This window comes from Canis aureus, chromosome X (assembly GCF_053574225.1).
Source record: "Canis aureus isolate CA01 chromosome X, VMU_Caureus_v.1.0, whole genome shotgun sequence".
In the NCBI taxonomy this organism is placed as follows: domain Eukaryota; kingdom Metazoa; phylum Chordata; class Mammalia; order Carnivora; family Canidae; genus Canis; species Canis aureus.
This window is the reverse complement of record NC_135649.1, coordinates 117,108,606-117,136,507: the sequence shown is the minus strand read 5'-3', so window position 1 is coordinate 117,136,507 and position 27,902 is coordinate 117,108,606. Positions and strand designations below refer to the sequence as shown.

The 27,902-nt window shown below is 43.2% G+C and overlaps 2 protein-coding genes across 10 annotated transcripts in view; one reads left to right on the top strand and one right to left on the bottom strand.

The window, feature by feature from the left end:
• Positions 1-27,902, bottom strand: part of MID1 (midline 1) — a 346,318-nt gene that overhangs the window by 260,757 nt on the left and 57,659 nt on the right. The window lies entirely within an intron of this gene.
• On the top strand, positions 58-27,902 carry LOC144307709 (uncharacterized). Of its 9 annotated transcripts, XR_013374452.1 has the most exons (6): positions 58-219; positions 554-842; positions 5,380-5,486; positions 17,346-17,420; positions 18,433-18,810; positions 27,886-27,902. XR_013374452.1 is itself a non-coding variant. In XM_077887669.1 (5 exons), exons 2-5 carry the CDS (start codon positions 814-816, stop codon positions 18,648-18,650), a joined length of 429 nt encoding a protein of 142 aa, XP_077743795.1. In that variant the 5' UTR covers positions 58-219; positions 554-813; the 3' UTR covers positions 18,651-18,872. The 9 variants fall into 9 exon arrangements, 1 of the variants encoding a protein (XP_077743795.1); XM_077887669.1 differs by lacking the exon at positions 27,886-27,902 and having other exon boundaries at positions 18,433-18,872; XR_013374454.1 differs by lacking the exons at positions 5,380-5,486; positions 27,886-27,902 and having other exon boundaries at positions 18,433-18,872.

Sequence of the window (27,902 nt, the reverse complement as noted above, 5' to 3'; positions counted from 1 at the left end):
ATGTTCCAGGATCCTAACAACTGTGTTTAGGGCTGGGGGTGGGGGTGGGGGTGGGGGGCGGTGGGGAGCTGTGGGGTTATTTATTCAACAAGCAGTTGGCTCACTTATAAGAAATTAAGCATCTGTCTTGGGAAGCTTCCTCTCCAACAGAGCCATACTGAGTGCATACCGTATGAAAAGGAAGAGGCTCACGGAACTGGCGGTTATTACTGGAAACTTGTAAGAAAGTAGCCTTCGTATTTTGAAACGTTTAGCCTTAAATGCACGTCTAGCACTTCAGCGAGTTACAACACAGTAGACATGTTTGATCTTAGGAAGACTCCCAGTTTAAATCAATTTCCCTAAAGATGAGTTTACGCATGCTATAAATCACACGGGCTTTGCAAAGCCATTGCCAACATGTGAGAAAGGGATTCTGCTCCCCCCCCCCCAGCCCATGAAATCGGTCATCATTTTGAGAGCCTGAAAATGCAATCATTGTCAATTTTCTGGTTTCCATGGCTGAGAAAGCCGAGAAGGCAGGGGTTCATTTCTTACTAAATTTGCCCCCTAGGTTGGAGAAGGAAGACGCAAGCGAAAGGAGAGGACATGACGTATGGTGGTTGCTAAGAAACATGCAACTGAACATAGGCTGCCACTTAATAATGGCCAGAGGGGGTGTGAGCTGTGATAACATCAGCCACCATAGCTCTGCCTCTCAGCCCAGCAGGGGCCATTGCTGTGGGGAAAATGAAAAGGAAGGCAGCCTTGTTAGGGAAAATGTAAGAAGATCTGGAAAGGGAAATGAAAGCCTGAGGCCCTTCTCCTACTGAGATGGTACTGCAGGCGCCCTATGGGAAAAGGTATGCTTTGTGTTATTTTCTACTAGTAATGAAGGTGGATGGGATTAGGGCTGAGCCACGCTCTGCTACTTGCTCACCTGGTAGCCCATAGCTCTTCTTAGAAAGAGGGCCTGGCTCCTATAAGTTCATCTATCAGGACTCAATGAGGCAACCCCCATTGCTGACTTGATCAGCCCCGTGCAAAGGAGATAGGGGTGTTAGCCTGGAGCTAACCAGCTAACTAGCTCTAAATAGCCATAAAGTAGACATATTTTGCAATTGGCATGATCAGCATAGCCCACAAGACCAGAGCATAGCCTCTGGGGTCTGGCTCTCCTGCGTCCACATTCTGATCCTTCTACGTGGTGACTTTGGGCCTGAGTCCTCCTTGTGTTTAACTGGGGCATAATACTACAACCCCGATGCATATTTGTTTTTAGCCCAGAACCACTTGCCCAAATTCTCCTGGTAACAGAACCCCCCGTTTGTCATTTTGGGAGAATCCCTAGCCAACACAGGTTCCAGTGGGGGTTACAAAGAATACCAACATCCCCCAAACCCACCTCCACCTCAGCTACAGTAATTGGCCCAACCATTTGGGCAACGACTCAAACCAGGCTGACCAGAATCTTGCCATTGGGATTTTAAAGAAAACTACATCAGGGTATGGGTTCACATATGTTCAGAGCAAGACCCTTTCTTTCCAGTGGTGAAGCTGGCGGGGCTACTGGAAATCACATTTCCATCATGTGCATAAAGCTGGTCTACTGTGGAAGAGAATGACATTGACCAGCAAAAACATGCAGAGAGGAGACAAAGAAATTCCCCAGATCGCCTGAATGTCTGGCTCTGGTTCCTGAGTTCCCTGAGACCACCCTGGTTCTCACCTTCCAGAAATCTAGGTGACAATTAGATGAGAAAATGCATGCAAAGCCTTTAGCACAGTGCCTGACACAGAGGATTTAATAAATATTTATATTATTCTCTTGAGTGCGGAAGAACCATCCCCCTCTCTCACGCTTGGGTGAAGAAGTTCATTGGAACAGCTGCTTTTCTCCCTCCTTGTTAACTGAGTCCCATGGAAAGTGGCCTGCCCGGGACGAAGAAAGAGGGACACGATGTGACTGCAGAGTGAGGATCTCCCGTTGAGTGGCACTGCTGACGGAGATCACCCCCACTGTACTCACTAAACAAGTTGCTGCAACCTGTAGATGTTGTAGCCTGTGTATGCACTTCTTAGTGGTAAAGAATGCCTGGTTTTCACAAAGTTAAATGCAAACAGAAGAATAAAAAGGGCAGGACAGAAGCACTATAATGACCAGGTCCTGGCCCTGATTCTCCTACTTGAAAGTTTAAGGCTAAGCGTCACTTTGGGAGGTGGTGGAAATTGTGTTACCCTTATGTATTTAGAGTGCTATTGAGAAGATCTTCTCTTTTGACAAGTGCAAACTCTAGAGAGCTTGAGAATGTATGGGAGAATGATTAATATTTCCTAGAGGGCAAGAGAAGAATTGGCGCTGTGACTAAGGCCACGTCCATGCTTTTAAAAAAAGGAATCTCCATGTCTCACGTGGGGCTCGAACAAACCACTCTGAGATCCAGAGTCGCATGCTCTACCAACTGGGCCAGCCAGGTGCTCTGGTAGGATTACCTTTTTTTAAAGATTTTATTTATTTATTCATGAGAGACAGAGGCAGAGGGAGAAGCAGGCCTCCTGCGGGAAGCCCGTTGTGGGACTTGAACCTGGGACCCCGGGATCAGGACCCAAGCCAAAGGCAGAGGCTCAACCACTGAGCCACCCAGGCGTCCCAGAGATTACATTTACTTATTTATTTTTTTTTAAAGGGAGAGTTGAAGCAAAGATTTAGTCCATCAGTTAATGTACTGAGCACCTTCTGTGTGTTTATACTGAGGTTAGAGCAATGAAACACAACCGTTGCTCTGGTGTTCAGGCTGTCACTGAAATAGACCCAGAGACAAGGACCAAGAGAGCAGTGAAAGCCCAGAGGAAGAGGCAGTGATTTATGTCCAGGAGGAGGCCACGGAAGGAGACACAAGAGAGATAATATTTGTTCTGAGCCTTGACGCTGCCCAGGCAGAGAAGAGGTGGGAGGTGTCCCCGAGCAGAGAACACAGGGAGCCAGGGGGGCGGGACAGCGCTTGGCATGCTTGGGAAGAGCGGGAGAGGCGATGAGGACTGTGCTAGGGCACAAGATGTATTGGCGGAGCAGCCTTAATCTTTTCTGACAGGATCTAGACATAGCCGAGGGTCGTGATGTCCCTAGATATCTCACTATGACTGACCCGACACCCCCTGGCCAAGCCCAACTTTTAGGATCGTGCATATCCACAGCCATGATTTCTGGGAAATGCCAACAGGCTGCCTTCCGAGGTTGTTCTGCCTCCTGGATGCTGCACAGTTGACCATCGCTGCCTTGGTTTTTGCAGACAGCTCTGCCCATTCAGCTTCCATTCCAGCAGAATCACTTGCACACCTAAACTCACTTTCCTGACTTTCGGACTCCTTTCTGAAGGATTTCATTGGTCAAACTTTAGAGCCTTCTACCGTCTTCCTAGCCACACTCTCTTTACCATGACAGGGTTCTCTGGGAATCCAAAAGATCCTTCCTGCATGAGGCAGAGCGATTATCTTCCTCCATTTAGGGGCAAAATCTATTCTTCCACTTGTCTCACACCCAGGGCTTTAGAAACGGACTCTTGTTGCTCAAATAGGTATTTTGGATTTCACTGGCCACCATATGTATCCTATTAAAAATACTATTCTAAGAAGTCTGATGCCAACACCAAAGGTAAGAATAAATTTTCTGTTACTCTACAGACAAGTTATCAGTTAGGAAAAGAAAATAACATGAGCTGCTTAGGAGATGGGGGGGGGCAGCGAGAGAAAGAGGGGAGAAAGTGCTTGGGTCACACTGTCAGCGCCACTCACCATCCAGCCAGGCAGAGGGAGGGGAGCCATGGAAGGCTCTGGATCTTGTGTGTTAGGTGCTCAATCTGGGAGTTATCAGGGTGAAGTCAGCCTGTGGACAGGGTGAAGGGTGGATGTGCTCGGGGTGAGACTGGAGGAAGGGCATGAGTATTCTGAGCTGAGGCCATCCTACTAGTCGAGGATGGAGGCGATGAGAATTGACATGCCCGGGACGCCTGGGTGGCTTAACGGTTGAGCATCTGACTTTGGCTCAGGGTGTGATCCTGGAGGCCCTGGATCAAGTCCCACATCCGGCTTCCTGTGAGGAGCCTGCTTCTCCCTCTGCAAGTGTCTCTGCCTCTCCTCTCTCTGTGTCTCTCATGAATAAATAAGTAAAATCTTAAAAAAAAAAAAAAAAAGAATTGACATGCCCGTGAGAGGTAATGTGGTGGCAGCTGGGATATGAGTTCTGGGAGTCAGAGGATTCAGAAACATCCACAGCCCATTTGAAAACTCAAACATTTGTGAATGTCCACGGAGAGCAACTCTTCAAATTTCACAACCTTGTGACCTCGTATAGCTGGTGTGTAAGTTTTCCTAATGAAGGCAAGGGATATAGGTAATAAAATAAAATGACAGGTGATGGGTTTTGAAATCCAGTTTGACCATTATTTCACATGTTTTAATTTCTTCAGAAGCCTCCCTGGTTTGACTGTTCAAGAGTCACTAAAATTTTCTTAGGTCTTTAGTGATCTCAATGCAACTTTTTAAAAAATACTTTTTAAAGTCAATATATATATATTTTTAGTAATCTCTATGCCCCACGTGGGGTTCAAACTCACGACTCTGAGATCAAGAGTCGCGTGCTCTTCCACCTGAACCAGCCAGGTGCTCCTCAATGCATCTTTATTGTGGCCTATTAACTTATTGCAGATCTACCTTACCATTTACCTAATAAATGATCATTTGTGTGTTTTAAAATTTTTGCTCTAGGCCTTAAACTCATTTCTTCACAGACGGCTTTCTATCTCATTAACTTCCTGGTCGTATTTGGAAGCTACCCATTAAATGTTTCTTTTGAATCCCAAATTGGTGAGTTATTTTGCCGGAAGACATGTTTATGCACTTAAGATCTGCACACACCTTCTAAAAATTCTTCACATACTATCTATGCTCCTCCAAAAGCAAAAGCTATGAACATTAGGGCTGATCTTGCAGAGGAAAGAGGGGGACATTTTTTAAGGTGTGTCAATTCCTTAAGCTTCTGGGATCCCTTCAGTGAGCTGGAGACAACGGTTCATGCAGTTCTAGTGGCCCACATCGTTAGGAACATACACAGTCTTGATGCCCCTGGGGACTAATATATTTTTGTTGACAACTGGCTCTGGCTTCTCCTACTGGGTTGGTCCCTCCCCTGCTTGTTGTCCACAGGGCCTCCCTTGAAGCAGTCCTATTGTCCCCTGGCTCCCCGCCTGTCTAGTAGGCTGTCACTATGCTACAACCCAGAGCCAGCAGCAGCAGAGGCAGCAGGGCCAGGGCTTCACCGTCCCAGGTCCAGGCTCGATTCACAGTCCTCCCCCGTGGGACGGAAAACAATTAAATGTGAAAACTCGCCTTTGGATTTATTAGGTGCACTTTGCAAAGTCTGGAATCAAACAACCAGCAAGTCGAGGTGGTGCAAGTCGATGATGCTGGCGTTGAAGATTTGTATGCTATCCTGAAAAACTCAAAAGGAGGTCAGAGTTACAAATAAATGGGTATTTGTAAGGTACTGATGCCTTTACATTGAGACAGCGCTTCTCTTAATTTAAATGAATTGACTATAACGTTGGGTGGTTATCACCTGAGTAGTTTATTGCTATGAATGAACCCATCCCCCAAAGCTGGTGGGAACTATAATCACTCCAATAAAGTGAATGAATGGAAAACAAAGTAGGGTTTGGGGAGATGTAAAACCAGTTTCAAGGTTATCAATACACGTGTTGGTGGTCACATAACATATATGTGATGTTATCCCAAAGGAGAACGTCTACCACAGCATGCGGTAGACGGTGGGTTATACGCTAAGTAGGCTCTGACCCCTGGTACTTCCAGCCTCATTAATTAAATGTGCCAGAGACAGGGCACATCAGTACCGCGGGGGTGGGGCTGGGAGGCACACTCAGTCCTGTCATAAGGCAAGATAGTCTTTTCTGCTGCTATTGCAAGGATCCTTTCTTTCTACAGCTCTGTGGTCAGCTTTGGGGTCCCACAGAGTTTACATTTCTGCAGAGCAGATTATTTCTGGAAGGTTCTAAGGTGATCCTTGTGCAGAGCCACACTATATAATGTGGAACGTTTTGCGTATCCTCACTGCCAAAAATGCCTCTGCTCATAGTCCACAATTCCTCCATCTCCCCTCCAACTCTGAATTTCCACCACAGGGGTCCTCCCTCAGTCTCTGAGCAGACCTGAAAGACCTTTGTCTCTATAGGACACTGATAAATTGCAGACGTTATGTGGAAGAAGAAGGCACAAAGGGCCCAAGCAGAGACGTTGTCACTAGAAAGAAACAGCCTGCAGAGTAGACCAGAACTTCCCTACTCAGTGCAGTCTGTGGACCAGCAGGGTTGGCATCTGAGAGCTTGGAAGGAACGCAGAATCTCAAGCCCCTGCCTTGGACCTGCTGAGTCAGAGCCTGCATTTTAACAGGATTATTTGTGTGCGAATTACAGTTTGCACTGACCTGGAAGAAAGAAGAGCGGTGTCGTTAGAAACAAGGATGGTCAAGCCAAGACAACTAAAAAGATGATTAAAGATGGGCTGGACATTTTGCCAAGGACTCTTCTGGCACAGCGTTTTACTCTTGGATTCCAAAAGCAGGTTGGGCATCTGACTCACTACCTATAAATACATATTTCTAGATCATACCCCTCGGATTTTGATGCCATTGCTCTTAGGAGGTGGCCCAGGAATCTCCATGTTCAGCAAGCACCTGTATGATTCTTGGGCAGCTGGCTGCTACTCGGATCTCAAGATCACTCTGTTCTAACCAGCTCCCACCTGCCACGCCTTCCATGCTGCCATCATAACTTCACTGCCATCAGTGTCAGGACCTGGTCACTGAGTAGCCCAGTACCATTCTCAAATCCACGGACATCTTCAGACTCATTGCCCATGAAGACTTGACATTATAGACCTATATTACGCTTGGCATTTCCTCGAAAGTATCAACAAAAGGAGTATAGGGCAGGGACCAAGACTGAATTTTCCAGCCAAACTGCCCACTTCAAATCCTACCAGTCTCTTGCAGACTTATAAGGCCTTGGGCGAGCTGCTCAGAGTCTGTGTGCCTCAGGTTGGTACAGAGAAAGCAGGATAATCATAATACCTATGTCTAATAGCTGCTAAAGGGATTAAAGGAGGGAATTGAGGGCCATGCATCTAATAGATGGCATTGTCAGTCCGCCCCCCTCCCCAAATCATCCCTGCGTCTAGGAACCCGCAAGAGAGCACGTGGAGGCCAACTGCCCAGACCCCATCCTCCTCGGCCTCTTGGCTACCGGGATTTCTTCATTCTCTACAGGGAAGCTGGCACCCAAGTGGGGACACTGCCATAGCATAGCCCGTTTGAAGTGGACATGTTTTTCTGCCTCTTCTTGCTAACCTCACTTTTCAGTCTAGAGTCAACTACGGTTTTCTCCACTTTATTTTTAAAAGATTTTATTTATTTATTTGAGATAGAGTGAGTGAGAGAGTGAGCACAAGCAGGGGGAGGGGCAGAGAAGGAGAAGCAGACTCCCCGCTGAGCAGGGAGCCTGACGATGACTTGGGGCTCCATCCCTGGACCCTGAGATCATGACCTGAGCCGAAGGCAGACACTTCACCGACTGAGCCACCAGGCGCCCCTCCGCTTCCTTTTCAAAAGGAAATCCTGCAAGGACTTCACTCTAACAGGCCCAATCAAAATTCATCTGAACTTCCAATGGTCCTGCCCCTCCCTGCTTCCCGAGTCCCTTTTCACCTGGTAGTCTCTGACCTAGACCCAGCTGGGATGGATCTTCCTCCTCTGTAGGTCCTGTCCTCCTCTGCTGATGCCTGTCCCTGTTCCTCTCTTTGCTCAAATGGCTTTTGCAGTATTAACGGCACATGGGAATAGGACATGTAGTGGGGAGGGGAGGGTGGACACAGAAATCTTAAAAGACAGAACAAATGAGTGCTGAGCCCTCCAGTTTCTACACATAACATCCGTGAGAATCTCGAGATCGCAGAACGGTGCCGGTAGTCGGCTAACTGGGAGGGAGAGTGGTATGCTCTATGCTGGTTTGGCTGAAAAGACTGTCTCCCCCAGTAAGCAAATTATTGATTATAAACTGTTATGATTCCTTTGGAGCCATTGTGGCCAACTGTATTATTCCATCTGCCTTAAATGTCTGCTGTGTTCCCATGCCAAAACCCTTATGAAATTTCCACTGGAAAAAAAAAATGAGTAGCAAATTCGGGTCTCAGTGCTCATATATAATTTCAGATTTCATTAATGGTTATTAAATATATGCCCTGAGGAAGGATAAAGTTCCTCGTATGAATGGAAAGAGAATTGAATTTATAAATAAGGTGATTCTGTTTTCAAGGACTATTCATTAGACATATCCAGGACACACTTTAAAAAAAAAAACACTTTTAAATGAAAGACGTTTAAAATCTCATAGGATAAAAATGCAATGTTGGGAAAATACAGCCTTGTTCAAAAAATTCTAAAAACCTCCAAGTCTGAAACATTTTTCATGACCTGGAATTTGAAAATGAATTTTGGGGGAAATTTTTAAAAGTTGTAAAAAGAGGCGCCTGGGTGGCTTAGTTGGTTAGGTGTCCAACTCTTGATCTCAGCTCAGGTCTTGATCTCAGGGTCGTGAGTTCAAGCCCCACTTGGGCTCCATGCTGAGAGTGGAGTCTACTTAAAAAAAAGTTGTAAAAACATTTTCATATTGTGGTCAAAGAGATCCACATTTAGAAAATACGGATGTATCTACTGGCAGGTAGAAAACTGGTTGTCAAAAAGAATGTTGAAAAATTTTTTCTTAATCTCCTTTTACGAACCAAAATTATAAATAGACTAAAAGTAGCTACTTATGTAATTTTGACTAAGCAAAGCCCTTTGATGTTTTAGGCTACAAAGCCACATAACCTGGACATAGTCTTAGTGGGAATTGTCAAAAGTCCAAATAAGAAATTCAGATCTCTTTCAACCTGTTGCAAATCCCAAGAGCTGTACAAATGGTATACTTTTAGCTTAATGAGAATAAGTAGATGGAGCATGTTTTAAAGAGTGAGGTTGCCGAAAGAAGCAAGTAGTTTCTTTCTTTCTGTCTTTTTTTTTAATATCATAAGGGCAAGTAAAATATTTGCCTGAATGCCAAATTCCTAAGGAGAGATATCATTGAACTCAAGATATTTTTGTATCAGGTGAGTATCCTGACATCTATTTACACTGACTTGTCTTATAAGAGGAGACGAGATAATTTTGTTGTCATCTGCTGCCCCGCTGCCGTGACATGAGCCACCATTAGAGATGACATGTACAGGATGTTTTTAGGGGAGTGAGTTCCAATTTCAGCTTTTCTCATTAAGAAATGAACTCAGTGATATTTTTTAGCAAAAAAAAAAAACTTTCATAAATAACCTTCATACAAATAACCTGTTAAAGCGCTGGAAAGGTTTTCTATTTGAATAATATCTCAGAAGACCCCCTCTCAAATGGAATTTTACCTTTTGAGACAAATAATTCTCCAACTGAGAGGGATGGAGAAGACCAAAACCTCTCCCCTGCTCTATCTTGTATTCATTTCCTGCGTGAGACGCACTGTGTGACAGGACAGATGTGATTAGCCTGACCTGTGGGAGCAGAAGGCCAGTTTCTACTGACCTCGTAATCTCCACGATCTGACTCAGATCTAGGGAGCATCTCCCTTGGAAAGTTCACATCATTGCAAATGAAAAGTCTCATTATTCAAAAACAGCAATTATTCAGCGGCAGAACATATGAAACATCATTTTTCTTTTTAGTGTTTTCAAGGTATCCGAATTCAGAGGAGTCGGCCCCGGACATGGGAAAAGGTGGAGTTTAACACTATCCTAAAAATATTTTTTCTTGTAAGTTTCAGTCTGGGGTATGTGATATACGTGGATTTTTTTTTTTTTTAACCAGCCTGTTTTGTCATCCCCAAGGTACAAGGCCAGAGAACTTGTAGGAAAAGTTTGAAAAAGTCACCCTAAAGCGACGTTTATATAAAGGGAAGAGCAGGAAAACACTGAATCCTGTTCCCGTGGTTAGAAGGCAGACTGTGGTCGAAGTTTGTACCTTGACAATTTAAGCAGAGAGGCTTTATTTTTTTTTAAGATTTTATTTATTCATGAGAGACACAGAGACACAGGCAGAGAGAGAAGCAGGCTCCATGCAGGGAGCCCGACGTGGGACTCGATCCAGGGTCTCCAGGATCACACCCTGGGCTGAAGGTGGCACTAAACTGCTGGGCCACCCGGGCTGCCCACAGAGAGGCTTTAGAGAAACAAGCAAAAAGTGGATCCTCCGTTAGGCTACAGGGCAACAAAAGGGATTCACAGAGCAGATTGTAGACAACAGCACTCTGCATCCCTCCCTGAAATGTAATGGAAAGTAGACAGAATGAAGACAATTGAGTCATTTCCACTGTCCAGTGTCCAGATTTTTTTTCAAGAGTTGCTAATGGGAAGGACGCCTGGGTGGCTCAGCAGCTGAGCATCTCCCTTCAGCCCAGGGCGTGATCCCGGGTCCTGGGATCGAGTCCTGCATCGGGCTCCCCGTAGGGAGCCTGCTTCTCCCTCTGCCTGTGTCTCTGTGTCTCTCATGAATAAATAAATAAAATCTTAAAAAAAAAAAGAGTTGTTAATGGGAGGTAGAATCAACCTGGCAACGAGCAGGGAAAGGTGAACTTTTTAAAACCAACAAAGTAGACATTAAACGATGCTTTCATGGAGCAAGGGGAGTTACCTGTCATTTCACAGCCAGCAAGAGAGAAAGAACAGATTTATCCGTTCCTTAGCAAAGACATTTGGTAAAAGGCAGACGATAGCCTGGCTCAACCAGAATCTCGCCAAGCCCCCAGCCGGGGGGCCTTATCGACAGCATAAAAGCTCAGGTGGCAGCTGTGGAATTTCAGATGAACTAATAAATAGAAGAGCGAGCCAGCCGAGTTCAGCGGGAAAGAATGTCAGCAATTTGCCAGGGGACGCCTAGCAGCGCCTTGCGAGCGAGCGCATCCATTAGGGTTTTCAGAGGAATGGGGTTCCAGAGGTTTCGGAATGGCAGAGACGGTCCACTGCAAGACAGAAATTCAAGCAGAAACCTGGGCTGTGACGCGGCCTGTTTAGTTCCTCGGTGCAAAATGCTTTCCCACGCGCGCATCCCACACACCCAAGACTTACTCCGAGGAAGTGCAAAAAGAAGGTGTACTTTGTATGTAACATCGGATGAATAGAATTTTACCCTTTATGACATGAGCCTGTCACTAATGTCCTTGCTGACCCGATACCACCTTAAGAAATGAACGAGATATCAAGGTGATGACCTCGCGCCTCTATTCATGCTCACGTGCGCACTTACGGGCTCATATGGAAAAGCAAAATTAAAAGCATATAGCAAACAACCAGTCACGACACAGAAGGTTCCGGGAGTCCACGTAAATTAAGCTCCTCTGGAAGGAAAAGAAATCCCAGGCCATTTATGTATGCAAGTGTTTTCAAACAAGCTTCTCAGATTATTTGATGGTCAAGCGTGATGTAATCATTTACGAGCGAGCAGTGAAGTGAAAAATCAGGACATTGCATGTTTGGAGCAGAGTAGAGAAATTTCATAAGGAGCTTTTAATTCTGGGAGGAACATTTTGAATAGTGTATTAAGACTGATCGTATCTAATTAAAATGCTAACTCACATAGTGAACAAAGAAAGACAAGTAAAAACGTGTAGGGTCTTGTGGACTCGGATGGAGGGCTTCGGGAGTCCCCAGTCCAAGTCCCTCCCTTTCCAGACGAGGAGCCTGAGATCCCGGACATTCCTATCATGTGAAGTCACACACACAAGCTTGGGGCAAGGCCATGTGTCTGGTCATTTATGCACATATCAGAAGGGGGAGATATACACACACTCAAACACACAGGGAAAGAAAGGATGTGAAAACAACGCAGCTCACGGTGGTGGCAACACACGGTCCTCCAGGGAGAAGACACATGTCGCACAGAAGAGGAATTCCTCAAATGTGAAGTCGAGCCTTCCTGTTGGGAGCTGAAAGCTCGGGCAGCAGATACGGATTTTGGGATGCAGTAAAAAAACGGCGAGGGGGCCCGGTTCGCTCGTAAAACATACCAGCAACTTCCCAGGGGGACCCGACTTAAATCACATTGTCCGGTTATCTCTGCGTTGTCCTCAGAAACCAGAGGTCTCTCACCCTGTTTAAAAACCAACTTCCAAAAAAAAAAAAAAAAAAACCCAACAACAACAACCCCAAAACCAACTTCCTCCAGGGCACCTGGGTGGCTCAGTTGGTTAAGTGTCTTCCTTTGGCTCAGGTCATGATCCCGGGGGCCTGGGATCGAGCTCCCCTGTCAGGCTCCCTGCTCACTGGAGAGCCTGCTTCTCCCTCTGCCTCTGCCCTTCCCCCTGCTCATTCTCTCTCTCTCTCTCTCTCTCTCTCTCTCTCTCTCTCAAATAAATACAATCTTTAAAACAATAAAAAAATAAAACCTCCTTCCTCCCCAAAGCTACCCCTCCAGCCCCCCCCCGCCATCTGCCCCAGTGGAAATCACCTCTTGGTCACGAATACCTGGAGGATTTGGTTTCACCCACAACACTCCCCTTGCCTCCTGTGCGCACCCAGACATCCTAGCACGGTGCTCCTCAAACTTGAGCATGCATCAGTCTGCATCGCCTGGAGGGCTTAAGACAGGTTGTTGGGTTCTACTTCCAGAGATCCTGACTCAGTAAGCCTGGCTGGGGCCCAAGAACTTGCATTTCTAACAAACGTCCGTGTGACAGCGAGGCCGCCGGCGCGAAGACCGCACTTGGATCCGGTACACTGCGCTCGCGCGGTTGAAGTTGATTGAAATAGGATTACTGAGCTGATGGATGAAAATGATGCTCTTTTATTGGACTACATAAAATATGGTGTGTGTGCATCCAACACCTGCAGATGAAAGCAGTGACGAAGCCTGAGGTTTCTAGCACTGCCATCAGGAAAATATTGACAAGCATCCATTACAAAAATTTTCCAAAGAGGGGTTTCAATGGTCTCCGTATGCCAGATCAATGGGATGGAACTTAAAAAAAAAAAGTTGTCTCAGTAATAAAAGCTAAACGTAATTATCGTAATTGCTGCGGCTCATGCATGCAGTTCCAAAAAGTGTGGGGAATTTTTATAAGTCATTTTTTGGGGGTTAACTATTTCTGAAACTACCTCATTAGGAAAGAACTTTTTAATTACTGTGACTTTACATCTGAACTCTTCCTTTTTAGAGTACAGTATGACACAGTTTTTGTTCTTATTATGAAACGCTATCAAAAGGAGGAAATAAATGTTCTGCTCAAGCCTGCTCTCCAAAGTGATGTAGTTATTTGTAAAGTCTGGTTTCGACTAACTCAATGTGTACAAAGGAGAAAAAAATAATAATTTTGATATAGATTTGAAGGGAACTCGAAATTTTATTTATTAATCCCGGTAGTGGTTTTAAACCATATAAATGTGTATCAACTGCTCTCGTAATTCACTCTATGTTTTGCAATGAAAGGCCACTCTATCAAGACAAGATTCAGATCTTGTTTGTTGCAAATTCATTTATTTATTCTCTTCATGAACCCTCATCTGAGTCCATAGACCACTGACAAAGAGTTTGCTCAGGTCTCCAAATGGCCCCAAGTCCTCTCGAAGACCATCTTTGAGTACTTTTTTACTATGTGACTCGTCTCCAAATGTAACTGAAATAGATTTAACATTTTGTTTCTCAAGCTGCAAAAATTCAAAGAATGCAAAGGACAAATTCTATCTATGTAACAAGCAGATGAAGTGAACTCTTTAAAATCTGTACGCAGCTCATTAATTTTGCACTAGCAGGCAAATTATTACAGATGTTCCCCACACGTGACCTTTCCCGATCTGCATCTTTTATCCAGTAAAACGCCATTTCTTTCTCGGGAGCCCCCAGATGGAAAATACTCCATTTTCAAGGGGGTGTTGCCCACAGGGATCTACAGTATTCTAATGGTGCCGGGATGGAGGTGACCGAAGGCATGCCATTTCTCTAGTCATCTGAGCCTGGGGCTAGGTGACCAGATGTTCCCACGGGGCCAGCCTCTGAAACCTTTCCTCCTAAGTGCTGTTGCTGGGTTTGGCACCACCACTGGAACACTGGAAGGAGATGGAGGGGGGAGGCTGGACCTGCGTGCGCTGCCTCTGGGCTTGGAGCAGGGGGGCTCTGATGGTGTTCAGAACTTTCTCCCCCAGTATGAAGGGGTTGGGAACCCAGGTGCACCAAACCTGGTTTCTGGGGTTCCATGTTCCATGAGGAAAGCTTCTGGGGATCCCTGCCTGCCCCCTCCCCCGGCATGATGACACAAGTCACTTTCTGCTCTGCCTGGCGAAGCCACCTTGCTTTCCCTCCTCCCCTGGCAGCACCAAGGGAAGCGAGCCTACTCCAGAGAGTGCCCCGAGCTCACTTTCCTGGCCTCTCCGGTCTACCCGGTCTTGCCCGGTCACCGAGTTGCTGGCCTGCCACCCTAGTCTCTGTGTGCATCTCGAACACACGTTTCCATTTTCCATCCTCTCTTCGGGCCCGACTGGGCCCTCAGTTCTCTAGCATCGGAAATGTCCCTGTGGCTGGGGAAGCACGGCCTAAAGGCAGACATACAAATTATTCTGAGCGAGTGACTTGAGCTGCCACATGTATTAGGTGCGAGCAGGCCGCTTGGGAACCTGGCCTGGATCTGTCACCTGGTCCCGGAAGACCTGTCCGTCCCCTCCCCACCATCATGCTAGTTGCACCAGAAATGCCACCCCTCCTTCTCTTTTCGGTTTCCTGCTGGCTGACCTCGTGAAGGCCCCTTCCCTAAAGATACGAGGAGAGTCCTATCACCTCCAGCCTTCATTCCAAAGCTATAAAATGACTTTAGTCTCTTCACTCTGCCTCAGACAGCAAAGAGAAGAAAAAGACAATTTACGTTTCCTTTTCAGGCCGCCCCCATAACATCTCAAGACTTGCGCGCACTTTTGTGGCTGTATTATTTGGGGGGAATGCTAAGATGAGGTTGTCTTTGTCTTGCCAAAAAATGAAGCAAAACAAAAAGGGACACTGCACTCATCTTGCAAAAACTGCGTGCCCCAAACCTCCGTTAATCACTGGGGAGAGTCCATAACCGTCTTGCCTGCTCTTCCAGCATGAGCAGAACCTATAGAATATTCACACCGATCAATACCTCCTGCCTGGAAATTAATTGTCTAAGCTTCACTATCACTTTTATTTTATATTAATGGCTGTATAAGCGCCTGAGAACAGCAGGAAGTTAGCACACAGCTGCAATCAACTGCTATCTCGTACTCAGAACTGACAGGAAATGATTCCTTTTATCAAAATGTAGAATAGTATCTTTTTTTTTTTTAATAAAGATTCATTTATTTATTTTTGAGAGAGAAAGCGAGACTATGGAGAACGGGCTGAGGGGGAGGGAGAGAATCCCCAGCAGACTGTGTGGACCCTGCAGCCGGAGGCGGGGCTCGATCTCAGGACCCTTGAGATCATGACCTGAGCCGAAATCAAGAGTCCAATGCTCAACTGACTGAGCCACCCAAGCGCCCCAAAATGTGGGCTAGTACTTTTAAGTGAATTGTTACAAGAGTCTAATTATATGAAGCTGTGTTCAGTTCCTTTATTTTTAATACACACACACACACACACACACACACACACACACACAGACATCCCTGCGCATTTCTGAACCTTCTCTAGGTGAAGAAGATGCTACTTTCCTTAACTGGCAAAGACTTACTCATTAATCAAGGCTAATGTGCTCCACCAGGCACCACCAAAGCCTTGCTCTCTCACCAAGTCCACCAAAGTACTGGCTACTCTTGGGGCAGAGTTTAGTATAAAACAGGACTCAGGTGGTTGAAAAGGGTCCAAGGAACTCCGTGAGGTTGTGTGTCCAGGATCCTCCATGTGGATCTCAGATGTTGCTCTCATGAACTCTTGGTAGAGAACAATGGTTGGCTGCCTCTTTGGTTATAGGGTAATTACAATGGAAAATAAGCATAACTCCGGACCTGCCTTTTAAATAATTCAAACTTCTAACATTTAGAATAAAGTCCTTTTAATTTTAATCAATCTATGCATGGAAGATTGGCTCCTTGGCTCTGGCCCTTTGCCATAGTACACTGTGGGCAGGGTATACTTCTCTGCCTCTTGCCTCGGCCACATGACTTGTTTTGGCCCATGGAATGATGCAAAACTGACGATGTGCCAGTCTTCAGCCCAGGATTCAAGAGGCCTGTGTGTTTCCACTTGCTCTCTTGAACTCTGCCTCTGCCATGAGGATGATATGCCTGGGCTTGCCTGTTAGTCCCTGAGAAGGATGAGAGGTACTTGCAGCAGAGCCTTCCTCAAGCCAAGACCAGATAAGCCAACACCCAGCTGCCGAGTGGACTTGGGAGACATAATAAATAATTGTTTTAAGCCACTACGTATGGGGGGTGGTTGGGTATGTGGCATTAACTAACTGATACATCATTAAATCACTATCAGGCAGGTTTGATTTATAGGTTGTGGTCCATTTGATTAACTTATTTGTTTTAAGATTTTATTTATTGGAGAGAGAAAGAGAGTGCGCAAGCAGGGGAAGGGGCAGAGGGAGGGAGAGGGAGAAGCAGAGCCTGATGCGGGCCTCCATCCCAGGACCCCGGGATCATGACCTGAGCCGCAGGCAGATGCTTCACCGACTGAGCTGCCCAGGTTCCCCTAATTAACTTATTTTTAAATATGATATAACAGGGGATCCCTGGGTGGCTCAGCGGTTTGGTGCCTGCCTTTGGCCCAGGGCGCGGTCCTGGAGTCCCGGGATCGAGTCCTGCGTCGAGCTCCCTGCATGGAGTCTGCTTCTCCCTCTGCCTGTGTCTCTGCCTCTCTGTCTCTCTCTATGTCTATCATAAAAATATATATATGATATAACAATACAATAATGTTACTCAATATCATTTTAAGAGAATCCTAATAGAGACAGATTGGCTTTTGCTTCAGATGGCTCTAAATTCATACAGAGGGGAAGTTCCCTAATCTTCCAGAGCCTCAGTTTATGCATCTGTAAAACAAGAATTACCGCGCTTACCTTGAAGAATATGAATTAATGGATAAAGTATGCAATTTACCCAGCATATAGTAGAGCAGTGTTAGCATTATTTTTACTTAATATAATGTGCAAGAGAAAGTCTATTTAGACTAGAGTCATTATTTGTATTCCATGATTTTTTCTTCTTCTTCTCTAATTTTTTGCTCATTTTCCTCTGGTTTCACTTATAGAACTCCTATCTTTTCCTTGCCTTAGGTCTTTTGAAAAATCCAACTATAACATCTGCCATTCTTTTTGCTCAGTGCCCGAAGGGGATGTTTACCAAAAGTGGTGAGTCCCACTGAGCTATTTATATTGCTGTGGACACAAGCTTCAGGTTTAGGACACATTTTCAAACATGAAGTTCTTTGGAAAGAAAATCAAGCATAGCAGATCATTAAATGTCTTTCTTTAAAAGTGAGTGTTCTTTGCTCTCCCCTGTCTTATATAAAGTCCCTCAGTTAAGTATTGGAGGTAATTGGGATGCTGTCTAATTAAACCCATGACCCAGTGTGTATAAAGCAATGTAAAAAACACAATGCTTGCTTTCCTTTCCATTGTAGCTACAGAAGTGATCATATTTTGGAAGGCTCTGTCAAATGACTTTGCCAGGTTGATCAACCTTTCTCTGAAAAGGGCCAGATAGTACGTATTTTCAGCTTCGGAGGCCACATGGTCTCTGCTGCAGCCAGTGCACTCTGCCACTAGCCCAAAAGCAACCGTACATAGTATGTAAACAGAGAGGTGCGGCTGTGTTCTAAGGAAACTTTGTGTACGAAAACAGGTGGGCCATACCTTGCGGACAGCTCCTCTAAACAATAAACTATAAGACCAAAGTCATGCTGATATTAATGCACAATTAGCTACCCTGGAGCTCAAATATGTCCTTTAATATAAAATCCACACTATACGTAAAAATCTTTTGGGTTTGCTTTTAAATATTAGAACTTTAAATAAATAAATAAATATTAGAACTTTTGTAAGGTTCTGTGTAGGACAATCATAAGGTTGGATTTTATTCATTTATTCATTTATTGTTTATTCTTTCTCATGGCCCAAAGTTTCCCAACATATGCGGGACGGAATTTCTTAGTACAAATCCTGCCAGCAGGCTGATTTAATTCAATTTTTATCTAATTATTCCGTTTAGGACATTTATTCTGTTATTTCCACATATATCAACATTGGGTCTGCGTTGCCCAAATGTAGTACTATTTCCACCTATTTGCATGTTGCTCAATCCTGTTTTGATGGTGACTATATTGCAAGAAACATTTTCTTTTTTGGTTTGTTTTCCAAATAGGGGTCAACAGGAATATGAAGGGAAATACATATTTTCCCCAAAGGCCTCTCATGTGGAATCCCTCCTTGGCTTCTGAAAGCTCAGCATTACTCAGTACTCTGAACACCATTTTTACTTCGCGTCTCGTGTTAACAAGATCTCACCCCAACCCACAAGTCACTGTGGCTTGCCCTTGGGAAGCCTGGCTAGGGACACACTCAGCCCGAAGAAACCTGTGAGAGGAGGCAGCCCCGTCCGTGGAGTTCGCACCAGCCCAGCTGCCCCGACATGCTACGGGGGGCATTCGTGTGTGAGCGGAGTTGGGTGTGCAGAAGCTGGCGGGGGTTCCTGGAGGCTCCCCAGTAACATCGAGCCTGCTGCACGGTGAACTAGCTGAAGGTAAAGCTCCTCCAGCTTTCCATCATTAAAAACATTTCATTTCCCCCGATGGGTTTTCACAATCTCAGTGTGACCTTTATTTTATCGGGCGATTTCATCTGCCCTTAATTTCAAAGTGTGGCATTCTGAGATAAAGCTACACTGCGCGATATATTCCTCTTGTGAGGCAAGAGGCATGTTCCTCTCGTCCCCAAGAAGAAATGATTCCTCCTGGAGCATGGGACAGATCAGGCAGGCCCTATGCTTCCCATTCATCTCTCAGCCTGTCTGAATCCCCCAAGTGTTTAAGACTCTATTTTCTTTCACTGCCCAGATTTGGGTTATTTTTCGTTTCAAACCCCTCTAACCAAAAATGTTGCCAATGTGGGCTTACAAAAAAATTCTGGTTCCTCGTTGTTAAGGTAAAGAAAGGTAGGGGATGCCTGGGTGGTTCAGCAGTTTAGCGTCTGCCTTTGGCCCAGGGTGCAATTCCGGGGTCCCAAGATAGAGTCCTGCATCAGGCTCCCCATGGGGAGCCCTTCTCCCTCTGCCTGTATCTCTGCCCCCCTCTCTCTCTCTGTGTCTCTCATGAATAAATAAATAAAATCTAAAAAAGAAAAAAAGGTAAAGAAAGAGTCAGGAACTTCGTGTGAAACTGGAGCCTTCGTTAGGACAATGAGTATGTGTAGAAACAGGAGTGTTTTTAAAAGCTCACTTCCTGATTCCATATGAAAATAAATGGATGTTTTTAATAACATTTTAATAAATGTTTGGAATTTATGTAACAATTGTTAACACAAAGCCAAATGCTCACACAGAGCTCTTTTATCTAAGAAGCATACTGTCGAATGTCATGGAGGCTGAAAGATAAAGAGAAACAAGTAAAAAACCAGAGAACGGGCTCAATTCCTCAAAGCAGAGCATCTTGCCTTAGGGTCTGAGTAGGGCACACATTCAAATACCCATAGGGAGGTGGGCAGGGTCGGGAGGAGCAGACCTGAAGGCACGGAGGGCTTGTAAGATGACAAACACAATCATGCCACGGATGTTTCTACTGTTCTGCAAGTTTTTGGTGGACACTTGGGTCCCTTGAGCTAGTGGTTCTCCAAGTGTGTGCAGTAGGGTGGAAGGGTGATTTTGCTCACCAGAGGGCATCTGGTGACATCTAGAGAGATTCTGAGTTGTCACAACTTGGGGGCGGGGGCATGCTACCGGCATCTAGTGGAGGAAGGATGTGTAAAAGGCTGCTGCTACACGTCCCACAGTACACAGGGCAGCCCCACAACATAGAATTATCTGGTCCCAAATGCCAGCGGTGCTGAGGCTGAGAAACCCTTGTCTGGCCTGGGAGGTGTCTGGTTTGTGCGGGGTGTCTATGATGAACTGTAGAGCACTGGCTCTCTCTAGGGGCAGCAGTTCAGAGGTTCCTGCTGATGTGAGCATGTGGGAACCTTCTATGTAGGAATAGAACCAAACAAAGGATTGAGGCTTACTCAGGATATGATGGAATGGCTTCAAGTTATCTTTAGAGCCAGATGAGAAGAATTAAAATATCTTTAGAGTTTTTGCCAGAAAGACAATACAAAGAAAGCCGAGTGCTTTCAACCCAAATCAGATTAAAGAATTGGGTAAAGAAATGGATTTAGAGTCACATGTTCACATGGTGATTCTGAAAAACGGATATCCTTTGAGGCTCAGAACACACACTCCAGATGATAGCACCCTTCACGTCACACATCCTGGGTCAAATCTCTAACCCATAAACCATGTTAACCTTCCCAGTCAACCCAATGGAAACTCAATTGAGTTAAATAAATGAATTTTACAGGGTTATTTTTTTTGTTTTCAATTTAGGAAAACATTTAGTAATTGTTGTGACAATCTGGGTATGCAGTTGAAAACACTTTCAATATTTAAGAGTATTTTTGGCATATTAGCCAATGGACATATTTGCCTCGTAAGTAAATATTTGTCAAATGATTAAATGTATTAGCCTTTTGATTCTAATTTTAAATGAGAGATTGATTTTAGACTTGAGATTATAAATCGAAAAGTATAACAGAATTTACGTGGTAAATAATATTAGACTCTTCAGGTGAACTTCATTCTCTAAATATGGATATTCCAAATTTTTAATGAACTTAAATATTGAAAAGTTTTAGTGGCAATAAGTTGAAATGTTTACAATTTAAATAGTAATAAACTTAAATATACACATTTGTTGAATAAATGAATGCACGTATTAGATTTAGAAAAATTGTTTAAGTTTTTAAAAAGGTTTTGCCTGTTAGGGTTGTAAGTTTGCCAGTTAGATAGATACTTGAATGGGTAAACGAAAACCAGAATATATTAACTTTATAAATGTAGATTAAAACATATAAAGAATTTTAGCTAATTAAGTTTAGAAACGAGAGCAATTGTTTGAGTTTCGATTGCTCAACTTAGATGGATTCAACACTAATCAAAACCCTCTGTGAAACTATTTGTTCTTATTATACACAAAAAGTTACTAGAATTATAAGCAGAAAAGTAAGATTTGTAAGTTGAACTTAAAAGCTTGAGGAATATTTTGATTTTTGTAACTTCAATGAGTTAATGTAACTGTATATAGCCCTTTTTACACAGAAAGAAAGAGAGAAAGGAAAAGAGAAGAGAAGAAAAAGACAAAGAAAATGCCAGCCTTAGACGTTTAAAGAATCATTAATGACAACCAACCTTGTCTTTCAGCAATCAAGAAATGATGTTCTCATTGATCGGAGGGGATGTGTTAGAAAGGCACATCACTTTCCAGGTGTCAAAGCTGCAGGATGTCTGGGGCCACTGTATGTGCCCCATTTGCCTCCGTGACACCAAAAAGGATTCTGTGGCCCTGGGCAGATAAGACAATGCTGCTGACTATAGTCTCTCCTAGGGCCATTAAATAGAATATAAGGATGTTAGGACTGGAAGGACCCCTAGCGATCACAGGCTTCACTTCCCCCCAGGGGTGAAATGGCCAGGACTAGTCCTCTGGAGCAGGGCCAAACTTCCGGCCAGAGTGCCAACCTTAGAGCACGTTCCCAAAGGGTTACTCATACATTTCCCCCAATCTGTTAATTTGTTAGAGCTCATTCTGCAATATTTGCCAATTTTTAGATAGTAGTGGCCACAAACCTCAGTGAGTTCCTTTTCTGTGTTAGCAGATGAGCAATGGGGTGCCATGAAACAAAGTATATGGAGACAGATAATTTCCGAGAACTGCCTGACAGTGCTACGTGGGTGGGGGTGGGGGCGGGGGTGCGTGCGTTTGCATGCGAGCGCGGAGAGTGAAGGGTGGCATCTACTTTTTTCTCTAATTTTCTATCATTTTCAAAATTTTCAAAAAGGTGAAAATGATAACAAGTCTGCTCTATAATATCACGACATGCTTTTGCTGAAAGAGGCATATTATTTTATCTTCCCTTTTATCCTGCCTTGATTGTAGAAAATGTATCCAAAGGACCTATGAAGACACTTTATAATAGCTAGCGTTGGTATTTAGACTGACCCTATGGCAGGCTAGTAAGCTGAAAATAAAAGCAAAATCCTCTTTATCCTACTGCCTTTGAGAAAACAGAAACACAAAGCCAGGAGGCTCTAGACCAGGTAGCGCCATCTGCTGGCTGTTTGCTAATAGGTGTCACCTAAGGGCCACCAAACAAAGGTAATTGACAGGAGAAAAAGGAGAAGCGGGCTCCCTCCTCACTCCTGCCTCCGTGCCTGGGGCTCCCTGTCACCTGCCCTCTGAAACACAGAGATGACAAGGCTTCCTTCTAAGACAAAAACATTCACATTTCCCTGGGGATCCGTTTTTTTCCCCCTTCTATTAAAGAAGTGCACAAGAACAGAAAATACCTTGATTCGGTTTGGCCATCAACAAACCCGTTTCTTGGCAAAGATTACCTTTAGCTCCCTCGTTTTCTTCTGCTACTCCTGTTCTGTTCAATAAAGAGATCAGCTACAAGCTTGCCAACCAATCGAGGCAAATACATGAGAGACTTTGGGATCCCTGGGTGGCGCAGCGGTTTGGCGCCTGCCTTTGGCCCAGGGCGCGATCCTGGAGACCCAGGATCGAATCCCACGTCAGGCTCCCGGTGCATGGAGCCTGCTTCTCCCTCTGCCTGTGTCTCTGCCTCTCTCTCTCTCTCTCTCTCTGTGTGACTATCATAAATAAATAAAAAAAATTAAAAAAAAAGATATAAAAGATATCTATTTAAAAAAAAAAAAAAAAAAAGAGACTTTGAATCTTTAGCCCAAGCTCCACCAGGATGGACAGAAGGAAGCAAAGATAATTGAGTTACAACTACTCTAGCATGAAGCATGCGGTTTGTTTCTACTCACTGGCTTCGAGTTTCAATTCATTATGGCACCAGGGCTAACCGATTTTTGTGTAAACTCTTAGCTGAGATGATACAGCTGGGCTTTTGACTGTCTTGCCATTTCCATAGATGAGTTGGCGTGAAAAATATTTCTGTTTTAATCAAATACAAATAACACATGAAACTGCCTTTTGTGGGGTTTCTTTTCCCGTGTAACAAAGTGCAATGAGGGAAAACACTGAACGGACTAATCAGATGCACCACTCCAAAGAAGCTCAAATGTCATCACTATGGCAACATGGCAGCCGGGGTCCACCCTGGTCTCTTCCCCCAGCTCGCAGACTGTGCACATGGCCCTTGCTAATGAATGAACATGGCTGACCCCCCTGAAAACAGAGTTTTGGCTAGGAGGGAAGGTCTTAAGACTGCTTCCATTCCTGAAATGCGTTATCCTCTTTTTAGTTTTCTTTCTCCAAATTTAATTAGCCTCTGAGGACCTGCTTTGCACAAAGGATTTGCTCACTTGCTGGCTCCCTCTGTGCTTTCCGAGGGACTCCATGTTGTGGAGCCCTTTGTTCTGGGAAAAGACAGAGAACACTTCCACTTTGGCCCCCGACTGGGCAAATGACAGGTGATATAATGCAAAAGGTGAGTCTAATGTGTACACCAGGGGGTTAATTTAAACATATTAAGAAGGGATGCAAAAGATTCTCTGTTCATTAGAAGGGCACTTAGTGAAAATCTGTGTAAGTCTCTGACTAAACTCTTCCAAGGCCAGTGTTTATTTATATAGGCGACCGATTCGATTCAGAACTCAGGAGAAATGTCCCTTTCAATCAGTTATGTGCCTGATATTCGTGTTATTTGTGAGAGAAGATTAATTTGAAGTTAGTCCAAATCCTTCGTTTTCACTATGATTGACCATTTCTTTTGATCTAGTCGTAGAATCATAGAAAATGGCTCAAAACTATCTCCCTCAAGATTTTCACACCTTATAAACTTAAATTAGGATCTCACCTAGCTTTCACACCAAGAGACCAATTTGCCAAAAGCTAATTTTCCCAGAAGCCAAATATGCCAAATTTGGAATGTTGGATTTTAGTGAGTGATATGTATTTTTGGACAGTTAAGTAAACTAAGGGTAGCATAAGAATTCTAAAAATGCCAAAAGTCTGGCAAAAGAGAAGTATATGTAAACTTCCCATATGGAAAACTATTTTTAATTAAGAGATTGGCACTTTATATGTAACAGGACTGCTTCAGCAACTTCTGACTTTGGTCTGGACGCTTTTAAATGACACTTCCTGTTTTTTCTAACTTAAACCATTTCTCTAATTTTGTAATGGGCTGTTACTCTTTTCTTATGATCATTAGCAATTCAAAACATTTAAAAATTTAATAGAATTAAACTAGATTAAACTTTAAATAAGTGCAAGTAATATTTTAAATACGAATTAAAAAACAAACCAGATAAATCAACATTTAAAATTAAGAATTAAGTGAACATTTAATTCAAAGTAAGCACTGAAATTTAAATCCAAAAGCAAACATTCATAAATCGCCAAAACAATTCCATCTTACAGTTTGGTTACATCTATAGCAATATATCTATATCCGTGTATCTATTATTTTAAATAACTGAAGTTTACTAAAAGACTTGATAAAGTCATATAAAGGAGTAGAAATGGAGTGTGGTAGCCCAGAAGGGACATATGAAGAGTTTGCTGAATGGTAGCTCAATTTTGAAATACATTATCTCATATGTATGTAATCAGATATGAAGGATTACAAAAATAGATTGGTTACAACTAAAATTGCTGAAAGATGACTGCAAAGCCAAAGTACCTTAAAAAGTATCTAATTTAGGGGATCCCTGGGTGGCTCAGCGGTTTAGTGCCACCTTTGGCCCAGGGCGTGATCCTCGAGTCCTGGGATGGAGTCCCATGTCGGCCTCCCCGCAGGGAGCCTGCTTCTCCCTCTGCCTGTGTCTCTGTCTCTCTCTGTGTCCCTCTCGTGAATAAATAAAATGTTTAACATAAAAGTATTTAATTTAAATTGAAAAGCAATCAATTCTGATATTTTGACTATTAATAATGAAATAACCCGTTTCTAAATATATTTTATATGCTTTGTTAATTATTAATTTGATTGTAGAGAAAAGGTGCATGTAACCCCTCATCAGATACTAAAGTGGAATAGTTCTGTTCAAGCTGTTTAAAGCTGTCCTTGCAATGCTCTAATGCCATTTTTCAATACATCAGAAAATTTATGTATTAGCTTTTGGTAAACTGAGAGCCATCATGCGTGTGCATGGGCATGTGCATGTGTGTACTTGTGTGTGTTTTAAATCTAGCTATTTTATACCTCTCCCTCTTAATCATTGTGTTCTGACCAGTGCAGAGAAGAGTCGGTCTAATGATTTGTTCACTTTAGATGCTATGATTCTATTGGTGCAGCCTCAGAATACATGATTTGGTCCCTGGGTCAGGCTGTGCCTCATATTAGAGCTTCTAATCAACTGATATTGCCAAGTATTTTTTTTTTTTTTGGCCAGAACTGATGTAAATTCATAACTGCCTGATTCTGCTGTTGTGCAGTCGACCTTTTTTGAACTAAGTACCAGACTTTTTTGTCCTGGTTGTTACCTTTTGTCTTGTTTACACACTATGTTGCATTGTTTGTTGTGGATTAGTTAAATCTGTTCAGCGTTATTGGCAACCTTTTGTCAAGTCAAGGATGTAGCTTCTCTCCTCCCACCCGGCACCCCATAATTTTTTGCTCCATTCCCGCACAAGGTAAGCTATGTAACAAATCCTTCACCGAGGAATGGTGTATATTTGCTGAAGATACATGTCCTGTCCCCAGAGCAAATGCCTCCAATATCTTCCAAGATTCCATTTACCCAACCCTTTAAAATTAATATTTTCATTTTTCCTATCCTCACTTAATTGAAGTTGAATTACTGAAATGCAACAAACTGCACTTACAAATGGCATTTTAGTCAAAACTTAATTAATCAACATCTCATGCCACATTAATTAAAACTGAGATGAAAACAATCTGATAAAATCATTAATCTTCCTGGAAGAGTTTAATTAAAACATAAAGTATATCTTCATTAACATGACTTCATTAACTAACAATATCTTAGCTACAGTGACACCTACATAATCAACTCTAAGTTTTAGGCAGCTATCTAAACTAACATAAAGCTAAAATTACTTTTATTGTAGTGGCGATTTGGATGTATTTCAATAGTGCATACATCCAACATTCTGAGAACTCACCATAACTCAAAAGATAGTAATAATCAAACAATAAGAATGCCTCAATTTCAGAACCTCAACAATAAAGAGGATAAACCCTCTCTTCTTCAACTTTTCAGTAAGAGAAGAAATGGAAAGTTTTACATGACCTTCCCCATACCAAACTCAGAATTCTAAGGACTCCAAGACATGGATTTAACTGGTGAATTTTTCTGAAGTCTCTTATGTTAACAAATCCTTTCTTGGAGATAATTATGGCCTCAATTCTAAAACCTGATAAACTTAACAAGACATTTTAGTAATAAGTAGAATCTAGTGATGCTTTAAAAAAAATCCCCAAGATAGGGATGATTTATATCAGAAATATTAGGATATTAGCTCAATAAATGGAAATCTATTAATACAGCATTCTATACTCTAATGAGAAAGATCAGATGAACATTTCAAGATATAACAAAAGACATTTGATAAAAATGAATGCATACTTTAAGAATTATAAGAATAGAAATAGTGGCCCTTACTGTGTCATTGCAGACCCATCTTACACAGAAATCCAACAGGAACATTCTTGCACATTGCTTTTCAATAGAAATTTCTGCAATGACAGAAATGTTCTCTATTTGTGCTGTCCCATGTAGTAGCCACCAGCCACAAGTGGCTACTGAGCACTTAACATAAGGCTATTGTGACTGCAGAACTGAATTTTAAATTTTATTTGATTTTTATTCATTTAAATTAAAAAAGCCATATGTGGTCAATGGCCATTATAAAGCACAGTACAACCCTAGAGGGAGTTTCTTTATTTAGGGTGGGAGGGAGGGCAATAATGTACATTTTAGCCTTTTTGATGGTTTAGCAGTTGCTGATACCAATTACCAAGAAATTCTTAAAAAACAATGAAAAATTTAAAAAGTTAGATATTATAATTACAATACAATCAAAAGGAGTTACCTTTTTTTTTTTAAAAAAAGATTTTATTTATTTGAGAGAGAGAGAGAAAACGAGTGAGGGAGAAGGGCAGAGGCAGAGGGAGAAGCAGGCTCCCCACTGAGCAGGGAGCCCAACACAGGGAGCCCAACAAAGAGCAGACGCTCAACTGACTGAGCCACCCAGTTGCCCCGAAAGGAGTTACCTTTAAAACAACAGTCTTAACTAGGATTGTGGAAAGGGAAGAGGAAAAACATAACTCTACTAAAGTCAACGGTGTGAATGCTCAAAAGCAATATTGACATTCTGAAAACAGTGAAAAAGTAATGCCATTCACAGTTGTAACCAGAAAAAATAAGAACCATCTCTAGCTATTAGACTACATGAAAATAATACAATATGGCCTATCTAGGAAATGACAGCATAAGTCTATCAAAGAATGCCATACACATATTTTGGGGGGCTTTTCTTCTAGCTTCTCAGACTAATGTTAATCTTTCATGCCACAGAAGAAGAAAGCTGATATTAAGTTATGCAAATCTCATGCTAGATGTTTTTGCTTTCAGCTCACTGCAGCAGAACA